This window comes from Pituophis catenifer, unplaced genomic scaffold, assembly GCF_029215685.1.
Source record: "Pituophis catenifer annectens isolate HBS135680 unplaced genomic scaffold, rPitCat1.0.hap2 SCAF_2, whole genome shotgun sequence".
NCBI lineage: Eukaryota > Metazoa > Chordata > Lepidosauria > Squamata > Colubridae > Pituophis > Pituophis catenifer.
In genome coordinates, this window is record NW_027256882.1 from 120,390,722 (window position 1) to 120,412,648 (window position 21,927).

The 21,927-nt window shown below is 38.7% G+C and overlaps 1 protein-coding gene across 1 annotated transcript; it reads left to right on the top strand.

Moving 5' to 3' along the window:
* Positions 1-378: 378 nt before the first annotated feature.
* On the top strand, positions 379-12,008 carry PRDX2 (peroxiredoxin 2). Its single transcript, XM_070934352.1, has 6 exons — positions 379-479; positions 4,891-4,996; positions 6,689-6,842; positions 7,546-7,668; positions 8,181-8,311; positions 11,712-12,008. The coding sequence occupies exons 2-6, from the start codon at positions 4,894-4,896 to the stop codon at positions 11,795-11,797; spliced, it is 597 nt and encodes a 198-aa protein (XP_070790453.1). The 5' UTR covers positions 379-479; positions 4,891-4,893; the 3' UTR covers positions 11,798-12,008.
* Positions 12,009-21,927: the final 9,919 nt, after the last annotated feature.

Below are 21,927 nucleotides of genomic sequence, written 5' to 3' on the forward strand. Positions count from 1 at the left end.
ACAGCGAGCGGGAAACGTACTTAACTATAAACACAAACTCGGGGGAGGGGTCCGCGAATTGCTTTTGTTAGCATAATGAAGATCGAGCTCTTTAACAGTTCGGACTGCGTTTCAATCGCTGACCGTCGATCCTCGCCAGCAACCTGAATCTCTCAGCAAAGGCCCGAACGCAGGGCAAAAAAGCCACAACCACCGCCTAACCAATGATGGAGTTTCCGAGCGCTGCGTGTTAGAACCACGCGCCGACCACCTTTGTTCTCACTCCAAAATCCCCCCTTTCGGATACGATCGAGGGAGAGGACCACGTGTGCCGCTACCCGCGAGAGGCGGAGCTCTTGCCGTGCCCCGCCTTTACGCAGCTGGACCCGCCCCCTTCCCGGCTCTCAGAGTATAAAACCCTCCGCAGTAGCCGCGGGTGCCACACCTCCTTTCCCTGGACGCGGTCATTTTTTTCCCTCGTGCTGTTCGCGGAGACTGCGGTAGGTTAGGTGCTTTATTGCTCTATCGAGGCTCGTGGGTGGGCTTTTGATGTTTCAACCGTTTGGGGCTCGGCAAGGCTATATTGGGCGGGTGGGCCTGAAGCGCTTTGCCCCCGTCTTCAGCCTTGTGGACGAGGATTCCGGCGTGTGTGTATGTGTGTGTATCCCCTTCTTTTAGAAGCGTGATACCGGGGAGAAACGCTAATGCTGGATTAAGGGCTTTGCGACGCATAGTCTCTCTTTTTATTTTCCCCAAAGGTGCCAGGTAGGCGGCCTTTCTTCGAATGAAATTGCAGGCTGCAGGCGAGGAATAGGCTTCTCTTTGTTCCGAGAGAGGATGGAGAAAGAAAGGAGGCCTGTCTGCTTCCTTTAAAATATATATTCCCCTTCCTTTACCTTCCCATTGCTTTCTTCTAGCTTTTTCCCGCCCCAATCCCTGGGAAAACGGGGAAGCTTTCTAGGCTGGTCTAATTTTTGACGCAAAGCAGGAAAAGTAACCATGATACTTAAGACAGTTTCTAGTAACCTGAAAAAAAAAAACACAAATATAAATCTAGCTAAAAAGGCATGGAACGAATGCTTTATGCCTTCCCCTTTTTTAGAGTTTGCATAGTGCTTACCCAATTTCTAGAATGCCTAATCATGCTAGCTAGGGATTATAAAAATTATACTCCAGCTTCTCTTTTAAAAAAATAAGGTATGCATATTTTAAAAGTGCAGAATGGTATAAGGTATCTTCATGTCCCAATTTTCAGTTTCAATCTTTAAATTAATCGACTAAGCTTTTCAGGGTTAGGGAGTAGGTTTAAGAGAATAGAGAGAACCGAAGGTATAATAATGGCTGTGGGCTGTGACACTTAATGATTTTGTTCTGGATATCATTTTCTTCTCGGTAACTGCACTGATAAATGCAAAGATTATACAATTAGGTGTTTTGCATTATGCCTGTTAGTGCAGATTTCACTTCTTTGAACTATAAGGGAATTGTGCAAGGGTGAGTTCTAGTTCTATAATGCCATAGTCTGAGGAATTCTGTGAAGTATTACAACACCTGCCAAAACTGGGAAAAAAACCTCTCAGAATTAGGGATAATCTTTGCTGCTATAGTCCTGGAAGTTATTGGTTGCTGGAACTTTTTATGGGAAGAAGTAACAGTATGTAATAGAACTCTTAACTGCTGAAGAACTGCAGGTCTGGAAATGGTTAAGGTTGAAAGTGCAGTATATCAGTTTTGACTAGGTGCAGTCAGTCCTTGCATTGGGGCAGTGTCCCAAAGTGTATTTCAAAAGATGGCAGTTACTTAACCTATTGATCAAACCAATGTTAAATGTTACTGCTGCTTTTGAGCTAGGTCAGTTGATTTTGTCCCTTGTTCTAGCAAGTGTGTAATGCTTGGCAGTGCTAAAACCAGTTATACCCTTACGGTTTCATGAATGATCTGTACCAATCAGCAGGAGTGCTCCATTAGACCCTTGTGGTTGCCACCATTTAGATCTGCAGTAGTTTGAAAAGACACAATTAGGGGTAGGTCAAAGTAAGGTGTCTTTTCAAACTACTGGTGCCCAAAGACAACACAGTGAGATCCAATTGAATCCAGTTCTTTATATGATTACATCTAATGTAGTCTTGCAAGACTTAGGCTATAACCTTCAAAGCTAATTGAATTCTAGGGTGTGGCTATCCTAAAATTTTTCCTCCTTCCCAGTTCAGGATTGCACAATCTCTTAACTTAGTTTCTTCTCTGGAATTTGCTGCCTCCTTCCTGGGAAGTTGGGTGCTACTGCTGACTATCCCTTCCCTGCCAGTTCAACTGCACACTGCAACAAAGCAGCCAGTTTGTGAAATGTCATGGGAGGGGGGGTGTTGTTGGTTTATTAATATATAGGGACAACCATTCCCCAAGCCTAGAATACGTTGTTCACATTTTTGTTCTAAGAAAAGGATGAAATTGTGCTGTACTTCTTTGACTTGCCACTGAAATTTGAGACAATTTGGAACTACCCGCCCCAGCCCCCAAAAGACAAGAGTTTTAATGTAGAGAAGATACAGTAAAATGAAAATACCAATTGCTCTTTATACCATACATTTATTATTTATTCTCCTGCCCATGCAACAAATTATAGAGAGGGAGATGTATACATCTTTTGAAAAGAAATGAAATACAAACTATTGTAAAGATTGGAAAGGACATATGTTTGTCTTTGGTCAATGTCTTCACATGCATATTGACCTGACCCAAACTATAAGATTTCCTATGCTTGAAGTTTGAATCCATTCTGTCTTTATTTGGTCTGTTACTGCTGCTGTTTTTTAGGTTGTAAAAAATAAATTTCATTTGTCTCTAGTTAGCCAGATATCAATACTTACTCAGCTTTGTCTGTATTTTATCATGTTGGTTTTCTGGAAGCTGCTTAGCTTTATCTTCTATCTAGGTTGAAGATCTACCTAGGTTGTGTCATCCATATGCCCCAAATACTCTGTTTCAAAGAATTGTGATGCAGAAAATGATTTAGTCCAGGTTAAATTCTTAAAGCAAGTGATGATTAGATATGGCTTTCCACAGGGTTTTGTTCAGTGGATTGAGATTACTATTTGTAACCTTCTGCCAGAGTTAAGAAATTGAATTATCTTAGACTTTTTTTATAGTGTGATACATGGGAGGGCTGCTCACTTTCTGCCTTATTTAATTTGATTCTTGAACTTTTCGCCACCATCTAAGGCAATCTTTAGGGTATAAGGGTATTACATTGGAAGGATGAGAATATAATTTCTTTTTGTATACTGGTGATATTTAAGGAATTTTGGATCAATATTCTACTTTGTCTAATTTTATAAAGGTTGTAGAGTAATTTAGAAAGTATTTTGGTTCTAATTGGAATACATCTACATAAATAGAGTTATGTAAAGAAATGGGATTTGTGATTTCTACTGACACATTTGGGGCTGTATAAACCCAAAGGTGTATTTCTAAATATGTAGAAATATAATGAACATTATTACTAAGGGTTGAAGTCAGTGGTGAAATCTTCCCAGGTTTGCCACCGGTTCACTATGCACGGTGCGTGCCAAATTCATGCTTCACATGGAAAAAGGAGGCTTGGGAAGGTAAGTAGAATAGCAAGGGAGGGGACAGCTGTGCCATGCAATTTAGATTCACTAGAAAGCAGGATTTCCTGCTTTCTAGCAATTTTAAATCGCGCGGCACAGCTAATCGTCGGAAATACTGGTTCCGAGGAACTGGTAGCTTTTTTTACTACTGGTTCGCCCGGTTGTAGTGGATGTTACTGTAATAAATAGCATAAAATTCCTTTAAGCCTGTGGATCAAAATTAGCCTTATAAAAATTGTCCTTTATTTCATTTATATAGGTATGTAGGTATTTCTACATTTTAATAAATATATTGAAAACCTATTTAGGAAATGTATTTGGGAAAATGGACCACCAAGGTTGTTCTTAGCTAAAGTGAGATTATCATTTGAGGAAGGTGGTTTTAATTTATATGCTATGTAAAAGTACCACTAATTTATCAGCCACCTGCTGGTGAAATGAAAATATAATGGAATATTTTCTTTTATGGACTAAGTTGGAAGATTATCTAGTTTTGAGATCATGGCAAGTGGTTAGAACAACATAGAGCAAGAAAAGATTTTATTACCAATAGTAGGAGTAGTGAGAAATCTTTGGACTGTATTGGACATAATTTGAGTTTCATAAATTTATAAATTGAAAATTGGTGGTAAATCATTTTTAGGAATTTTTCAAATTCACTCAAATTCAATTTGGTCTTACCAGTTTCCAACAGTGAGTATTTTCAGCTTAAGCATGTTCTAACAATTAAATATGTACTAGATGATTTGGCTGTTTTTAAAGGCCCCCAAGTTGCTTTTTTGCCTGATGGAAACTATTGTCAAAATAAAGTAGACATTTCTGGGATATTACAAACATACCTTTCAGGTCAACATTTCAGGTTGGAAATCTAGTTAATAATGGCTTGGGAGCCCTTCCTTTCCACCATACTTTTTCTTTCTATAGTTAGCAAAATGAAGGAGGCATCTGAACTAGGAAATGCAGCACATTGTTCCTCAAAAGAGGACAGCCTCTCCTAGCATGCCTCGGGGTTTGCTGTGGATTTAAAAGCATTATTAATACCATTCTATTGAACCAATTCCTGTGACAAGGCCTTTGAATAGAGCATTATGCTGGATTGGTAGACTTTGCTCTTTCTCTGAGTTTACGGGCTCTAATTAGGTAAAAGTTGTGAGAAAATGGGAAAGTTAAAGGCCAAAATAGTGTTGACACTTTTTAAATCATCAAAAGGCAATTAGACAATACTCTGAATCAGACAGTATCATTCCTGAGAAGTGGTGCACTTGCCAACTTTAAGGCATACATTATTGTTCTGATATTTTAGGAAATGGCCTCTGGTAAAGCATATATTGGAAAACCAGTTCCAGATTTTCGTGCTACAGCAGTGGTGGATGGCAACATCAAGGATATAAAGTTATCAGACTACAGAGGTAAGGCATTGTAGCTTCTATTAGGTTTTTAATTGTGCATCCATGGGATTCTTTAGTATTCTAAGCTGACTAGACTTTATGGGAAGGCTAAGATATATTTTCCAAATAGACTGTTTTATGAATCCACTTTAGCAATGTTGGCATCTTTGGTAATTATAAAGCAAATGCATATGCTTTCACGTTTTATTTATTAAACTTGTTTGCTGTCCATCTCACTGCAAGGCAACTCTGGGTGGCTTACAATATTAAAATATCGTATGATATTGTAAAATATTGTATAATGTGTGCCATGTATAATCACATTTTATACATTTTATACATTTATAAACGTATAAAATCATATTAAAACTGCAATAAAATACAAGTTATAACTAAAGATAGGGAAGAAGGCAGCAGACTATAGGGGGGGGGGAGTGGGAACTGCTATTAAGTCAGTCAACCACCACCAGTGTGATATTCCCCTTTTGGGGCCTCAAGCCAACTGGCAAAGCCAGATCTTTATGTTCTTGTGGAAAGTCAGGAGGGTGGCAGCCAATATCACCTCAGGGAGCATCGTATTCCAAAGAGCAAAGGCCATGGCAAAGAAGGTGATTCTCCTGGATCCCACCATCTGGAATTCCTTGATAGGACTCATAGCATACCACCTCTGCCAATATGGGTGTGGGGGGCTTCTCCCATAGGGGTCAGATGGTTCCTCAAGTAAGCTGGACCCATACCATGCAAGGCTTTATAGGTAATAACTAATATCTTGAATTGTACCTGGAAGCAAATGGGCATCCAGTGCAGCTCTTGGAACAGTGGTGTATCATGGGCCACTCTAGGGGCCTCAAAGACTGCCCACACCACTGCACTCCAGTTAAAGCTTCCAACTGCTCTTCAAGGGTAACTTCATATGCACAAACATCATGAAAGTCTCCAATCCAGGATACATTTGTAGTTTAATATCATCATACTTAGTTTAAGATGTAATATACTATCAGTGAGTATAATGGCCAGCCAATTTGGTGTAGTGGTTAAGCATCAGGCTATAAACTAGGGAACCAGGGGTTCCAGTGTTCCCTTGGACCCAAAGCCAGCTGGGTGACCTTGGGCCTGCCACTCTATCAGCCATAGGAAGGAGGCAGTGGCAAAGCTCCCCTGAAAAATCTTGCTAAGAAAACTGTAGGGAGTTATCTAGGCAGTTGCTACGAGTTGAAAACTGACTCGAAGGCACCACCCTCCCCACAAAAGCCAAAGAAGAAGTAGCTGATAGTTCATAGTTCAGTATTCAAATTAATGGTGTTATGATTATGAATGAAGTACAGGAACATATTCAGTCTAGGTGGCCACTACATTAAATAAAAGCTGATTGGGTGACTTTGGGCCAGTCACTTACTCTTGGTACAACTTGCCTCACAGGGTGAGAAAAATAGGAAGGAGTTTTGTGTATGTTCACTGTCTTGAGTTATTTATAAAAATAATGACGGTATAAATACAAATAAATGCGCATAGATAAATGTTTTGTAACTGGAGGAAAAGTCCTGATTTGACCTGGGTAAGATGCAACCACCTTATGAGCATTCTCTTCTAGTGACTCTAAATTTTGCTCCATTTATAAACTTTAATAGGGATACTGTCCAAAAGACTGGAAATGCAAAGGTTCTGAGACTCTTGATTGTGATTGTTTTACTGATGCCTATTTCTTCCATATAGGCAAATATGTGGTTCTGTTCTTCTACCCACTGGATTTTACCTTTGTCTGTCCCACTGAGATCGTAGCTTTCAACGATCGAGTTGAGGAATTCCGCAAGATTAATTGTGAGGTTATTGCTGCTTCTGTCGACTCTCAGTTTACTCATTTGGCTTGGTGAGACTCCTAGTATATAATTACTCATAGAAGTCGTTGTGCTGGAAAACTAGTTCCAGAGGTGCATATTAAAAGCTGGCTAATAATAGGACACTGACAAAAAGGAATAATTATGCTTTCTAAGAAGTGTACCTTGGCCTGTATCTTGCTGATATATGGAGATCTTTTGTCAGGCTTCGTTCTTGTCCTAGGAACTGGAAATATTCCAGTCATACTCGGGCAGAAGGTACAACAGATATGCCAGTCACAAGAATTGCTTGCAGTTATAGTGCTGAGAAGCACTTAGGCAGATCTTAACTGACAGATGGGTGTGGAGGTCTCCACCAATTTTATCTAGCAAAATTTGGTTGTTGGTTAGGAGTTTATCAGCTGGCTCACTAGTTGGTTGTACAATTAACGCCGGACACCTGAAATGGATGAGAGAACTGTATGCACTTCCTTGGACTAGCAAAGTCAACTATAAATGAAATGTCTCTCTGGAAAAATCCATTCTTTTAGTGAGGAGAAAAATGGTCTACCCATTTTTCAGACACAGTTTCACAAAGTTTTGTGTTTAGTTTAGGACCAAAAAGTTAGGAAAATATTTTATATGTTTAAAGTTGCTAGTTAATTTAATAATTTCTAAAATATAAATGATTTCAGTGTAGTGAGTTTCAGTTCATTAAAACAGTAGTATTGTGGATATTAATTTTTTTCCCTGTAGGACAAATACAGCAAGAAAGGATGGTGGCTTGGGTTCGACAAATATCCCTCTTGTGGCAGACATCAATCATAACATTTGTAAGGATTACGGTGTGCTCAAGGAAGAGGATGGCATTGCATACAGGTATGGAAAGTTAGTTCTAAAGGAGTTTGGAAAAACCTGTTGTAGGTGATGGACATCTTGGTAGCTTAGCTGATATAGTCCCAGTTAGCATATGTTCCTAGTGATGTAAGCAGAGTAACCAGGATGTCATAGGACTAACATATATTCTGTTTATTAGCTATGTCTAACTAATCCATGTTGCTCAAACAACAACATATTGGTCAAGTAACTTATAGGAAAGCTATAGTAATCCAGTTCTTAGCAAATGCAGACCTGGAGCCTTTACAAGATAAAAGAATGCCTGTGGTTCATAGAGTTTACTGGATCTCTCTGTCTTTGCATTAACTTTTTTTCTAGCTTAACTCTTTAAATTGAGAAGGCTGCATATGCAAAAATTCAAAATGCCCAGTTCATGGTTGATCCTGGCCCTATGTCCTATTGATTGATAAGTGTAAGGCTCTAATAGATTCCCATGGCCTGTAACTTTTAAAATGATAATGCTTGCAGTTAGTATTGCACCTTTTCTCCCTCAGAGGTCTGTTCATAATAGATGATAAAGGCATCCTGCGACAGATCACAATCAACGACCTACCTGTGGGACGTTCTGTGGATGAGACATTGCGCCTGGTTCAAGCTTTCCAATTCACAGACCAGCATGGTGAAGGTGAGTGACAGATCCTGGGATAATGAAATGGACGTAGAAAGATGTAGCAGTAGTGTTCTGGGAAAGATGATCAATTTAAGATTGGTTCATTGTGCCTTGTTTCTCTTTAGGGTGCAATGATGGGTCTGAGAGAGACACAATGGGGATTGCATAGTAGTTTTCAAACAATTTAGCATTTATGTAGCATTTACCTCTCATATGTGACACTAGATGGCTGAAAATAAATTAGGTAAAATACATACCAGTAGTATAAAACAATGGAAGACATAGCATCCACGTGTCATTTAAAAAAAATCACTAATGTAGCAAGGAGACAAGCTCTGTCACGCATCCAGGGTGCTGGGTTCAGGTACTAAACTAAACCAAGTTTTCAGGGCTTTGTGGAAAGTCAGCAAGGATAGGGTTAATCTAATCTCAGAGGGACTAGTGTTCCAAAGAGTAGGCACCACTGCAGAAAAGGCTCTCTCTCTGGGCCCCATCGGCTGACACTCCTTAGCTGATGACACCCAGAGCATGCCTCTCCTAAATCAGGGAGAGACGTTCTGTAAGTAACCAGGTAGATAGTTGCTGACACTGTTTCAGAAAATAATTAATGTTTTATACCCATGCCAAATAGTGAAGCTCTTCAGTAGAGCCTTTTAATGTATGTAGAATTCCTAAGATACAGTTAGCAACACTCTTAATAATTTTTTCCCAGAGCAAACTGGAACATAAGCTTGGTATCTTTCCAATTGTCATGCTGTGTCTTGAAGACAGTTTCAAGAATGAACATGAAATTACTTTGATCTGATGTAACAATCTCAACTTGTGGAATTAGCTTGCATGTAGAGAAATAGCTAGTTGTCCTTTTGAGTCGTCTAATTTAGGACCAAATATCTAGAGTGTAGATCATTGTCCAAAACATTTCATAAAAGGAACAACTTGTAGTCAAATAACTATTGGTAATGAAGCCAGTAAAGGAGCATGATGCATTTGCCTTCCCAGGCAGATATGCATATTCTGAAGCCAGAATAGGAGCTTCTAGATCCAAACTGGAAGGGGAGTGCAGAGGGTCTTAAAACTGCACATATAGAATACATCCTTACCCTCAGAGGCAAGAACATCTTAACTAAATTGCCTTAACTGAGTACATTAAATACCATTAAATACTAAAATGTTATAAAGTTGTGTTTGGATAGCCACGCAATCCTGCTTCTTCCATGGCTTGCTTAACATTGTATGCACCAGGAACACAGGTTGAATTCTTTGTTTGCCCAAAGGGTAAGCAGTTCCCAGATACCATGAAGTCATCCTAGTTTATTTAGCCATTTCTGCCATTGCAAATTGTTAATTTCCAAAATATTTTATAATCCTTGCTGATTATGTCTTCTAAAATACATTATACCCATCTTAAACCATACCAAGAAGGTAAAAAAAACACAAAAGTAACAGTTTTTAATTTTTTTGGGTGAATGACAGATAAAATAAGGCTCAACATCATTGTTTCATGCAAATACAGTCAGGTCCAGAAATATTGGGACATTGACACAATTCTAACATCTTTGGCTCTATACACCACCACAATGGAGTTGGAATGAAACAAACACAATGTGCTTTAACTGCAGACTGTCAGCTTTAATTTGAGGGTATGTACATCCAACTCAGGTGAACAGTGTAGGACTTACAGCAGTTTGCATATGTGCCTCCCACTTGTTAAGGGACCAAAGGTAATGGGACAGAATAATAATCATAAATCAAACTTTCCCTTCTTAATACTTGGTTGCAAATCCTTTGCAGTCAATCACAGCCTGAAATCTGGAACGCATAGACATCACCAGACGCTGGGTTTCATCCCTGGTGATGTTCTGCCAGGCCTCTACTGCAACTGTCTTCAGTCCCTGCTTGTTCTTGAGGCATTTCCCTTCAGTTTTGTCTTCAGCAAGTGAAATGCATGCTCAATGGGATTCAGGTCAGGTGATTGACTTGGCCATTGCATAACATTCCACTTCTATCCCTTCAAAAACTCTTTGGTTGCTTTTGCAGTATGCTTTGGGTCATTGTCCATCTGCACTGTGAAGCGCCGTCCAATGAGTTCTGCAGCATTTGGCTGAATGTGAGCAGATAATATTGCCCGAAACACTTCAGAATTCATCCTGCTGCTTTTGTCAGCAGTCACATCATCAATAAATACAAGAGAACCAGTTCCATTGGCAGCCATACATGCCCACACCATGACACTATCATCACCATGCTTTACTGATGAGGTGGTATGCTTAGGATCATGAGCAGTTCCTTTCATTCTCCATACTCTTCTCTTCCCATCACTCTGGTACAAGTTGATCTTCGTCTCATCTGTCCATAAGATCTTGTTCCAGAACTGTGAAGGCTTTGTTAGATGTTGTTTGGCAAACTCTAATCTGGCCTTCCTGATTTTGAGGCTCACCAATGGTTTACATCTTGTGGTAAACCCTCTGTATTCACTCTGGTGAAGTCTTCTCTTGATTGTTGACTTTGACACACATACACCTACCTCCTGGAGAGTGTTCTTGATCTGGCCAACTATTGTGAAGGGTGTTTTCTTCACCAGGGAACGAATTCTTCGGTCATCCACCACAGTTTTCTGTGGTCTCCCGGGTCTTTTAGTGTTGCTGAGCTCACCGATGCGTTCCTTCTTTTTGAGAATGTTCCAAACAGTTGTTTTGGCCATGCCTAATGTTCTTGCTATCTCTCTGATGGGTTTGTTTTGTTTCTTCAGCCTAATGAGGGCTTGCTTCACTGATAGTGACAGCTCTTTGGATCTCATCTTGAGAGTTGACAGCAACAGATTCCAAATGCAAATAGCACACTTGAAATGAACTCTGGGCCTTTTATCTGCACATTGTAATTGGGGTAATGAGGGAATATCGCACACCTGGCCATGGAAGAGCTGAGAAGCCAATTGTCCCATTACCTTTGGTCCCTTAACAAGTGGGAGGCACATATGCAAACTGCTGTAAGTCCTACACTGTTCACTTGGGTTGGATGTATATACCCTCAAATTAAAGCTGACAGTCTGCAGTTAAAGCACATTGTGTTTGTTTCATTCCAACTCCATTGTGGTGGTGTATAGAGCCAAAGATGTTAGAATTGTATCGATGTCCCAATATTTCTGGACCTGACTGTATATTACAGAAGAAAATATTGAGCTTTGGGGAATGCTGTCTTTTGTAGAAATTCTAAATAGTGTGCATGCACATATACACCCATGTTATGAACTAGCTTGGGTGCCTTTCTGTTGTTAATTCAACTAACTGGTTTCATCTCTTGTTAACAGAAATAAAGAGCTAGCCTTGCTATTCAGATTTGCTCCCTTTGTTGTCTTGAAAAATCCCTATTTCAATATATTCTTCTACTCTAACATTTGCTCCTGTTCTTGCTACAGTGTGCCCAGCTGGCTGGCAACCTGGCGGTGACACCATCAAGCCCACTGTGAAAGACAGCAAGCTTTTCTTTGCCAAGCAACAGTAGATTTCTCCTTTTGTATGCTCTATTACTGAAGTAATTTGGTTTAATGTAAAGGGATTTCCAGTAAATTCTGGGAGGTTTGGGAGATAATTTGTCTATAAAAGTTGGCTGCTGTATAAGTAATGGCCCATAGAATTAGATTAAATGCAAACTTCAGTTGGGCATCTTCATTCCTCAGTAAAATTGATCATTAAAGCCTGATGGTACCTTCTAATGTCTGTATTGTTGAACTTATTTTAAAATAAGAAAACAATTCCAAGATCGTAATGCTGAATTTAGTATTTCATGTTACACAGAAAGTTGGGTTATATGTACATAGCAGGAGCAGACAAATAGGTCTGGTTTTGGAAATGCATAGCATGCATTCTTGTTTGTCTTTGCTATCATGCCTTTTGATACTGTCAATGTAACAGGCACTGATTTTTTTAAAGTGCTAAAATTGAGAGAAGACATAGCTATTAGCTGACAAGCCACAAATCAGCCCACCTATTGGGTAAGAAAGTAGATCTAAATCTGTTGAGATGGAAATCTTGTTTAGTTCATTGTCATCCAATTCTAGAAAATACACACATTCCTAGTGCAAATTGTTGCTATCCTCGACCATGAGATAATGAATGAGTGGAGAGAGTAGGAAAAAATCAGCCGCCTCCTTGTGAATAGGGAGGAACTTAAAAAAAACAGCATACAATGGTAAATTGAATAGGTTCAAGTTTGCTAACATCTACCTTCTACAGTCCTCTATTTAAGATATTGTGCAGTTTTAAAGCTGGCTGGACTGCTGCTGAGAAGTATTTGATAATAACCATTTTGCTAAGAATTTTTCAATTACTCTTAGTATTATTTTGTGTTTAGTTGCTTAATTTCACCATTCCTAGCTAAAATGATTAAGATTCTTTTCATAAATGATATTCATCTTCCTAAGAAAAATGTGCAACATAAGAAAAATAGCACTAGGAAAATTCCTTAATTCTGCAAAGACACCCTGATTCAGGATCTACAGGTAGCCCTAGACATATGACCACAATTGGGACTGGAACCTCTGCTGCTAAGGAGTACATTTGTTAAGTGAGTCATGCCTGATTTTCTGATCCTTTTTGCCATGGATGTTAAGCAAGTCACATGATTGTTAAACAAATCTGGCTATCCCCATTTACTTTGTTTAAGGGAAGCCACCTGGGAAGGTAGTAAATGGCGATCATGTGACCCTAGGATGCTGCAACCATAATAAATACATGACAAGCACCCAAATTTTGATCAGGTGACTGTGGGGACTGGCCATATGTCACTTTTTTCGGCTATATAATAACTTGAAGTGGTGATTAAGTAATCATGGGTCAAGGACTACTTGTGGAAAAATTGCTGCAGATTGGAAGTTTGGTTATACTAATTGTTACAAAAGCTTAGAGCAAAAGGGTCAGATAGCACATGCCCCATCAGCCCTTTTGTGGTGACCCCCAAAGCAGTCTTCCCCCTAGTTCATACAGCCAAAACTGGGGGGAGAAAGATTGTTTCTAAGGAAAAAGACTGCAAAGGTAGGTAGTTTGTACTTTCAGTAAATTGCCACTTATCAAATTTTGGAGTCAACTCTTCCTATGATACAGTCACATGGCCTTTAGAAGCTAGAAAAATTCTCTAGACTCAGTCTCTTGAGTACATGTCCTTCCTTAGCTTAAAGAGAAGGAGGACCTCATCCTGTGCTTTCTTAAATTTACTTGTATAATAGCCCAGTTTTCCTCCTGCCTCTAGAATATAAACAGCATAACTGGTTTTGGCTGTGGTTATAGTTTGTTAATTACTGGTTTACTTAATCTTGGTTTTTTTGGAGGGAAAATATCACGATAAATAGCCTCATGGTTCAACGTGTTACATATTTTTGCATAAATTTTACATGTCATAACTAACCAAATACATCTTGGCACCATTCTGATGAGTGAGACTACAACTACACTGGATACTCTGACCAGTTTTGAAAGTTGCAGTCATAATGCCCCGTATTCAATAGAACTAGACTTTCCATATTCTTTCAAAATAAATTACTGAAATATGTAATAGTTATTCAATATTATTGAGGTATTGACTTTATATAGTATGAAATGCTGCCTCTTTAATATTAAATTATTCTAATTAAAACTTAGACATTAACATGAGTAGATTTAAGAAGCATTTTATAAATATTAATGTGTTGCTCCATCTTAATAATTTCATCTAGGTTTTTCAGCAACAAAGCATAAGTGACTTCTTGTTGCTGCCTTTGGTTTTGCTTTTTAAACTTCCCAATCTCATCTACAGTCCTGGTACTCCCTGGAAGTTTTTCAGTCAACTACAGTACTAACTTAAGGTGACCAGATTTTAAGATTGGTAAAGAGGGACATCATTGTGGGTGTGGCTTATTTTGTGGGCGTGGCTAGCTGGTCATGTGACTGAGTGGCCGTGGCTACCTGGTCATGTGACCGGGTGGCCATGGCTATGTGTATAGGGACTACTCAGAGGGCTGAAAAAAGTCATTTCTGAGAGGTCCTCGCACTTTTGACTGGTCCTCACACTTATGACCATCCTCACATTTATGCCCATGCAGCATCCTTAACAACCATGTCACTCATTTCACAACTGCTTCTCTTCACCATGGTGATAAGATAGGGCAAAAAACGTAAAATGTGAAGACAGTCGTAAGTTCGAGGACTGGTCAAAAGTGCGAGGACCAGTCAAAAATAACTTTTTCAGCCCTCTGAGTAGTCCATATGCATAAAAGGATACAGCAATAGAGAGGAATGAAGGAAGGGAAGGGAAATTAGAGTAGGAGTGAGGGTAAGAGGGGGAGGAAGAGAGGAGGAGAAGGAGAAAGGAAGAGGAAGTAGGGAGGAGAAGAAGAGGGAGGGAAGAGAAAGTAAGAAGGAAAGAAAAGAGAGAGGTGGTAGGTTTGAGGAGAAAGATTGCTGTACAATAAAAAAGATGAAAGGGAAGAAAGCCAACCCCAAACAAATATAAAGATATTAAGATAAAGAATGAATGGTTAAACTTTAAAGAATAAAAGAGAACAAATATGAATAAATAGCAGTAATTAGAAACACACATACAAACATACAATTTATTTTCTTTGAACAGAGTATTTGGCCGGTTCACAAATTTAAACAGTGTTTAGTCACTTCAATTAAATTTACAATTTCTATATGTCCTTTTTGCCATATTTATTCCTCATCTATTTTTTTAAAAAAACCAATATTACCCTTCATCCTCATCTCTAATCTTAATCAAATTCAAATTTTTCCCTTCTATTCTATATTATACCCCTTCCCATTGTCATCTATTTTTATATTCATCCTCACATTGTTTAATTATGTAATTATGTAATACAGTTGTTTAATACAAATTCAACATTTTAATATAAATCAATTAGTTATAAAACTATCTTTTTTGTATATTAATATGAACATGAATATTCCAATTATTTCCATGCAATCCAATTTCTTACAAATCAATTAATTATATTTACCAATAATAATAAACCAAATAATTTCCCCCATATATTCCTCTGAACCACAACTTAACCATTTCTGCTTTCAACACAATATACAATTAATAGTATCTCAATTATTACAATTCCCTAGTTAAATACAGCTTTTTTTTTTCTTTTGTGTTTTAAAATCTTGAACTCTCCTCCTAAATTTCCCATTGTTTGCAGTTTTTCACCTACCTTTTTTGGGGAGGAAAAATAAAAATAAATCTCTCTCTGCCTCATTTTGTCACGTTGCACCAAAGATCCTGGTTTCGGTTTCGTTTCTGCAGCTTAGCTAGGGGAAAAAAAACTGCTTCAGGAACTCTTTACACTGATTGCCTGTAGGGCAGCCTTTTGAAGCCCCGGGCAAGAGTTTAAACAGTTTTTTTTTTCTTCTAGCCACAGCTGGGGCTTAAGAGGCAGCGGGACTCAGGAGGCAGAATGAAAAATCGGGACTTTTTTGAAACGCTGCGGGACGCGGGACAAATTGCTAAAAATCGGGACTGTCCCGCCAAAAACGGGACGTCTGGTCACCTTATACTAACTACACTTAAAACCATCGTTTTTCTAGATAGCCAGGAATTGTATTTGGATTTGGGAGGGAAAATTTCTCCTGCTGTACCTATTATGCCACTAGAGGATGCTGTTGCTTCACAGAATGAGTTTCTCATTTGTTTTTTTTTTTAAAAAACAAAAAGCAATGAATTAAGTCAAGCTTTCCAATTTTTGATTTGGCTGCACAAACACGAAACAGTGTATCTATGCAGATAATATGTGCCAAAATAGACCAAAGAGAATGCTTTGTTAGTACATAGAGCACCACTGGACTGTAACAGCTAGTATTCCTATAGGAGGATAGCTTCTTTTGGTGCAAGGGACTCAGTATAATTTACTTGGTTTTCTTTAGAACTGAGAAAAGCTTCTGGAAATATACTGCCTGTTGGTTTTGAGCAAGAAAAGCTTTTTTCCTCCCTCTCTTGCTTGAATTGGAACTATTCAAGTACTATTGGTTTTTCCCCACTGTGTATCATTGCAGCTGTTTTACCCTTGGAGGGTGGAAAGCGTTTGATTTTTTTCTCTCTGATATTTAATCCTGGTTAATCTATGAGTTTTAAGTTGATTTTTTTCCTTTAATCAAAATGACTATAAGATATACAGTGTTTATTATGTTGGTTTTCCATGTCTACTTTAATTTGGTCAATAGAAAACCATCTAAAACAGAACTTGATAGTACAGGGGTTTAGTGCACCCTGTTATTAACACAGCTGCCTGCAATTTCTGCTGGTTCGAATCTCTCCAAGGCTCAAGGTTGACTCAGCCTTCCATCCTTTCTAAGGTAGGTGAAATGAGGACCCAGTTTGTGGGGGCAATAAGCTGACTTTGTATAAAATATACAAAAGAATGAAGGCTATTGCTTAACGCATTGTAAGCCGCCCTGAGTCTCCGGAGAAGGGCGGCATATAAATCAAATTTAAAAAAAAAAACAAACAAACCTAGGTATATACCGTAACTGTGAGCTGCTTTCCATCCTATTATATCACCATGTCTTTTTCTGTGAATTGAAAAATATGCAGAGAACGAGTTAATTTACAGTGTCCTTTATTGTGAACAGGTTGAAAAAGTTTTTCAACCCAACAAATGCTGCCTCTGAAATCTGAAAACTTATGCCAATTCAGTTTAATCATAGTTTATTGGTGTCAAAAACAATGAGAACAAGGGATAGGTGATGCTTTTTAAAATTCTCTGTTGTCTATGACTGCAGATAGTGACTTCATTTAGTGACCTTATTTAGTGACTTTCTTCATTTAGCGACACTTCACAGTTATGACCTTGATTAAAAAGGGATTTTGCAACTAATCCTTGCATTTACAACCTTCACAGGTCTATAAAGCAAAGAAAAGGTGATGTAAGCCAGTTTCACTTAGCAAAACTTTACTTAATGAATTTTGTAGATCCCAATTGTACTATAAACAAGAACTACCCGTATGGTCATCTCTCCAAGTTTTGAGCCAGAATGCTCCCCAATCCTATTAGATGAGATAATGCCTAACTTGGCTCTGCTGGTATATCACCTTCCTACTCGCCCCCAAGCAAAAGTGAACAAATGTTCCTCACTTTACTTACTTTAAAAAGGTAACTTAAGTGAGATGGTTGATAAATGTGATGAATGAATTGGGACCTGAGTTTCTGTCACTAAATGGTGCATCATATGACCACATTGCTTAGTGACAGCAATCTTGTAAACCCAGGATGATATGGTTGTTAAGTGGGAAGAGGCGGTTGTCTCAGGAAGAAGCCTGGGAGATGTCACGGTTAGGTGCGCTGGTCCACAGGGATGGGATGCCATGGACGGGTGAAAAGGAACTGGAACAACTTCAGTTTCCCCATTGACATTGCTTGTAGGAAGCTGGCAATGCATGTTGAAAATAGTGATCATGTGACCATCTCACTGTGACATAATCATAACCCAGCACTGAGTATCTGGATTGCAATCACATGACCATGAGGACACTAGTTAAAATTCCATGGGCCAGTTGTAAGTTCCCCCTTCTTCAGCGCTGTTGTAACTGAATGGTTGTAACTTGACAACCTGTATTGCTGCATTATGCTGGTTGGGCTGTCTACAAAGAGAGATTCAAAATATCTAGATGGACCAGTTTAGGGAAAACTGCCAGAGAAAGCAAACATTAATTACCAGTAGGGAGCACACTTTGTTAGCTCTGGGGATGATAGAATGAACAACTCTGATATTTGCACCATAACAGATTACAGGTAGTCCTCAATTTACAACTACAATTGAGCCCAAACTTTATGTTGCTAAGTGAGACATTTGTTAAGTAAGTTTTGCCATACTTGTTTTGCCATACTTGTTAAGTGAATGGCTGCAGTTGTTAAATTAGTAACACGGTTGTTAAATGAATTTGGTTTTCCCATTGATTTTACTTGTCAGTAGGTTGCAAAAAGTGTTCACATGACCCCTGGACACTGAGTGAATTGTCAAGCATCTGAATGTAAATCACCTGACCATGGGCATGCTGCAATGGTCATAAATGTGAAAAATGGCCATAAGTGACTTTTTTCAGTGCCGCTGTAACTTCAAATGGTTACTAAGCAAACTGTTGTAAGTAGAGGACTACCTGTACAAGTAAAAGGTAGCAACATAGCACAGCATTGCAGAGCCTCAGACAGTCCTGAACCTTTTTGAAGCTCACAGTACATTTATTTAAGCTGTTGTTGAATACCAGACAAGTGGAGCCCCAAGTTTCCATATACAGTAGAAATGAGAATGGAAACCCTCTTCTAAAGCTTTATTCTGCATATAGTCTAATGAGTTTAACTTTCCTCAGGGCAAGGAAAAATGTTCTCACCCACTCCACCCAGTTACATTCTACAGTACTTATCCTTAGTTAAATTATGTGCTTGCCTTGTGCGGCCCTGTGCCTAGGTTTTGCAAAATAACAAATGAGATGAAAACCTGGGAGTCATGAGTTTTAGCTACATATGTTCCCAAGTATTCTGAATTAAGGAAACAGATGGTAGCAAAAATGAGGAAACTTCCACTAAGTAGGAGATTTTATGCCTTTAAAGAAAGAAGACAAATGGGCGTTTGTCTAAATTGTTCTCAGAAGATCTCCCAAGAGGAAATTGTATCATTTTTCTCTGTAAATACTCCTGAGCTGCTCTTGCCCCAACCCCTGGTATTTAACTTATACCTACTGTCCTGTAGTGTAAATGCTTGTCTCTCCTTGTCTAATCCCCAGATCACAAGGTTTATCATCATTTACTTGCATAACATTTTAGCATTGGTTTTTGCTGTTTTTATTTTACTTGTCTGCCAATTTACTGCATGAGTGTATCTATTCCTTGCCAATTGCTTATCATTCTAATGAGAAAATAGGTGACCTTGTTCATTAGTATATGAGCTAGTTACCCACTTCCTATTATCTTTGTATTTCTTCCTCAAACTGTTTTATAAAGCTATTTTGCCATGGAGGTACTCAATAATATTAATAGATTAATTTAAATTATCCTGTCAAAATGAATCTAATTTGACTTAGATTCTGATAAACGATACAGAAGCTAAATTGGTGCTAATATTTTTTTTAAGCAAGTTCTGTTCTCTTTCTGGCCTTAAAATCAAATTGCTTGATTTGTCCCAATATCTTGCTAATTTTTTTTAAAAAAGCTTGTCATTCTTTGAATCTTTACTGGCAAAAGAGATGTGCTATCCATTGCTTCTTTTTCCTGTAGCTTGTGGATAAAATGCAAGGTATTAAGTTCGATCTCGAAGTCTGATATGCCATGGGTGCTGCCCATCTCAGCATTTACCTTCAGTTCTTAATATAATTGTGTCCCTGGCAAGACTATTTTCTTGACTGTACTACCTATGATTCAAGTTTACAGAGAGGAGGTTGTGTCTTACAATTGTAGAATGTTTTCCCCCAGATGTTCATGGTCCAGTGCCTTCCTGGAAGAGTAGTAAAATGTTCCTCCTTGATTTGCCTAGTAAATGCCAGCCAGGCATTTATTTTGTTTTCAGCTTCTCTTACATTTCCTGGGAGTTATCCATTCTAGGTCTTTCAAAGAGTCAAGATAAATGTCACACAAATCTAGGACCTGGCTTCTGCACATTTATCTTTAAGAAATTTGCCCCATATCCCTTTTAAGAGTCTTGAAGCCACCAAGATTCAGCAATGCGAATTCAGATTGCCCAAGTATTTTGAATTGTCATCCTACCTTTTAGCATCTTTGTTTTTGTCAATATTATGTATCACTGCAATTTCCTTCTTTGCCAAGAACTGTGTATTGAGTAATCCTGACCTTAAACAAACACAGGCACACGCGCACACGTGCATCTGATCTTCTGCTTGTTTGGAGACGAGCAACAAATCCACTTCCCCATCCCCAGATTTACTTTGGTTGCTAATAATCTTACGTGTCTGTGTTGTCCCCAGTATCCTTTGTTAGTTACAACTTGTTTTGCAAGTTTGCTGTTCCAGTTTTGCCCCGGTGTATTTATGCTGCTTGTTCCTTGATAACCTGTTTTGCTTTTTTACTTCCTTTAAGTTACCTTATGATGTCAGAGCATTAAAGGCTTCTTCGTGCTTTATTTTTACCTTCCCAGTTTCCCGTGTCCCTTCCGATTTCAATCACTTAGATATGAAATGGAAGAAGAGAGGAAAACTTCCTGCCTGCCTCTTTCCTTCTCCATACCCTCCATTCCCTTGCCCAGAGATATAGATGAAGACAGGCACAAGGTGCTGCCTCATCTCCAGCTGTGCCATAAGTACTGCAGCCACATTCCATTCCAAATCAGCTTGTCGTCCTACCAGGGACATTAAGTTGCTCCATATAGCTCCAGGGAGGCCTAGCAAGGATCTTGCCTCAATCCTTTAAGCGATAGCAACTAGTAGTTAAGAACCCAAGAAGGCAACATAGACAGAAGGAATTTGGTACTATGGTGCTAGGTACTCCTTATCAGAATTCAGTTTTTATCCTCAGGGATAAATGGCACCTGAGGAGTTTGACTGCTATAATTTCTTTCTGTTCAATAGATCTTCCTCAAAACCCTGATTCAAATGTCCTTGTACCTATTATATAGCTATTGTATTCCCAGTATGCCGTTGCTATCCTCACTTGGGATCATAGAGAGGTGTTGTAAAGATAGATACTAAATCCTAAATCCTAAGTCCTAAATCAAAATCTAATTTTCCATTTGTTAATACATCTCTATTCTGCCTCTCAGTTTATGAAAATATTTTCTAGCTAGGCTTTTCTGCATAACCCTTGCAGTCTAGTAAAGTTAGGCTTTTCAAAGTTGTTCTTAGCAAGTTATTTTACAAACTTTTAAAAATAACATGGTTTTCTTTTAATTTTTTTCTGATGAAACTTGTGTTTCACATCATATATAATCAGAAACTATATATACAAATCAAGAACAGTGCTGCCAGTTCTCCTTTCCCCAACTTCGGCATCTATACTGTGAGAAATAACCATGTCCTCCCCCAATTCAAAACCACTTTATGTCTCATACATAAAGGTCCTGTCTTTATGAACACTTGTCAAGTAATCTTTGAAGATAAGTTGCCAAAATGAATTTGGCAGTTCCCGTCCAGGAAAACCCCAATGCGCATGTCTTTCTTCAGCCATTGCTATTAGATGACTCTAAAAGTTCTCTATGGTCCGACATCCCATTTACTTTTTACTGAGTCACACTGACCTTTTGATCTGTGGCTGAATCGTGGACTAGCAATTTTTTTAAGACAAGAAAAGCAGGATACCACATCCTGCTTTTATGAGTAACTTTGTTTTAGCCCACCCTAAACTTCACTTACAAGTCCAGTTAGAAGCACATGCTGGATTTTGAGCCAGGGCATATATGAAATATAGAATGTTTGGTGTTCCATTGCCTAAACCACGGATGTCAAATTCGTGGTGTCACGTTGCTGTCACATGATGTTTCGTGATATTTTTCCCCTTCGCAGAACTGGAGTGGGCGTGGCCTGCACGTGACACAGCCATGACAATGTGAGTTTGACACCCCTGCACTAAGCCATAATTTCTAACTTAGTGTCATTTTAATCCAACAAGTGTGATTTGACAAATCATAGTTAAAATAAGCCATGGTTTAGTGTGATGT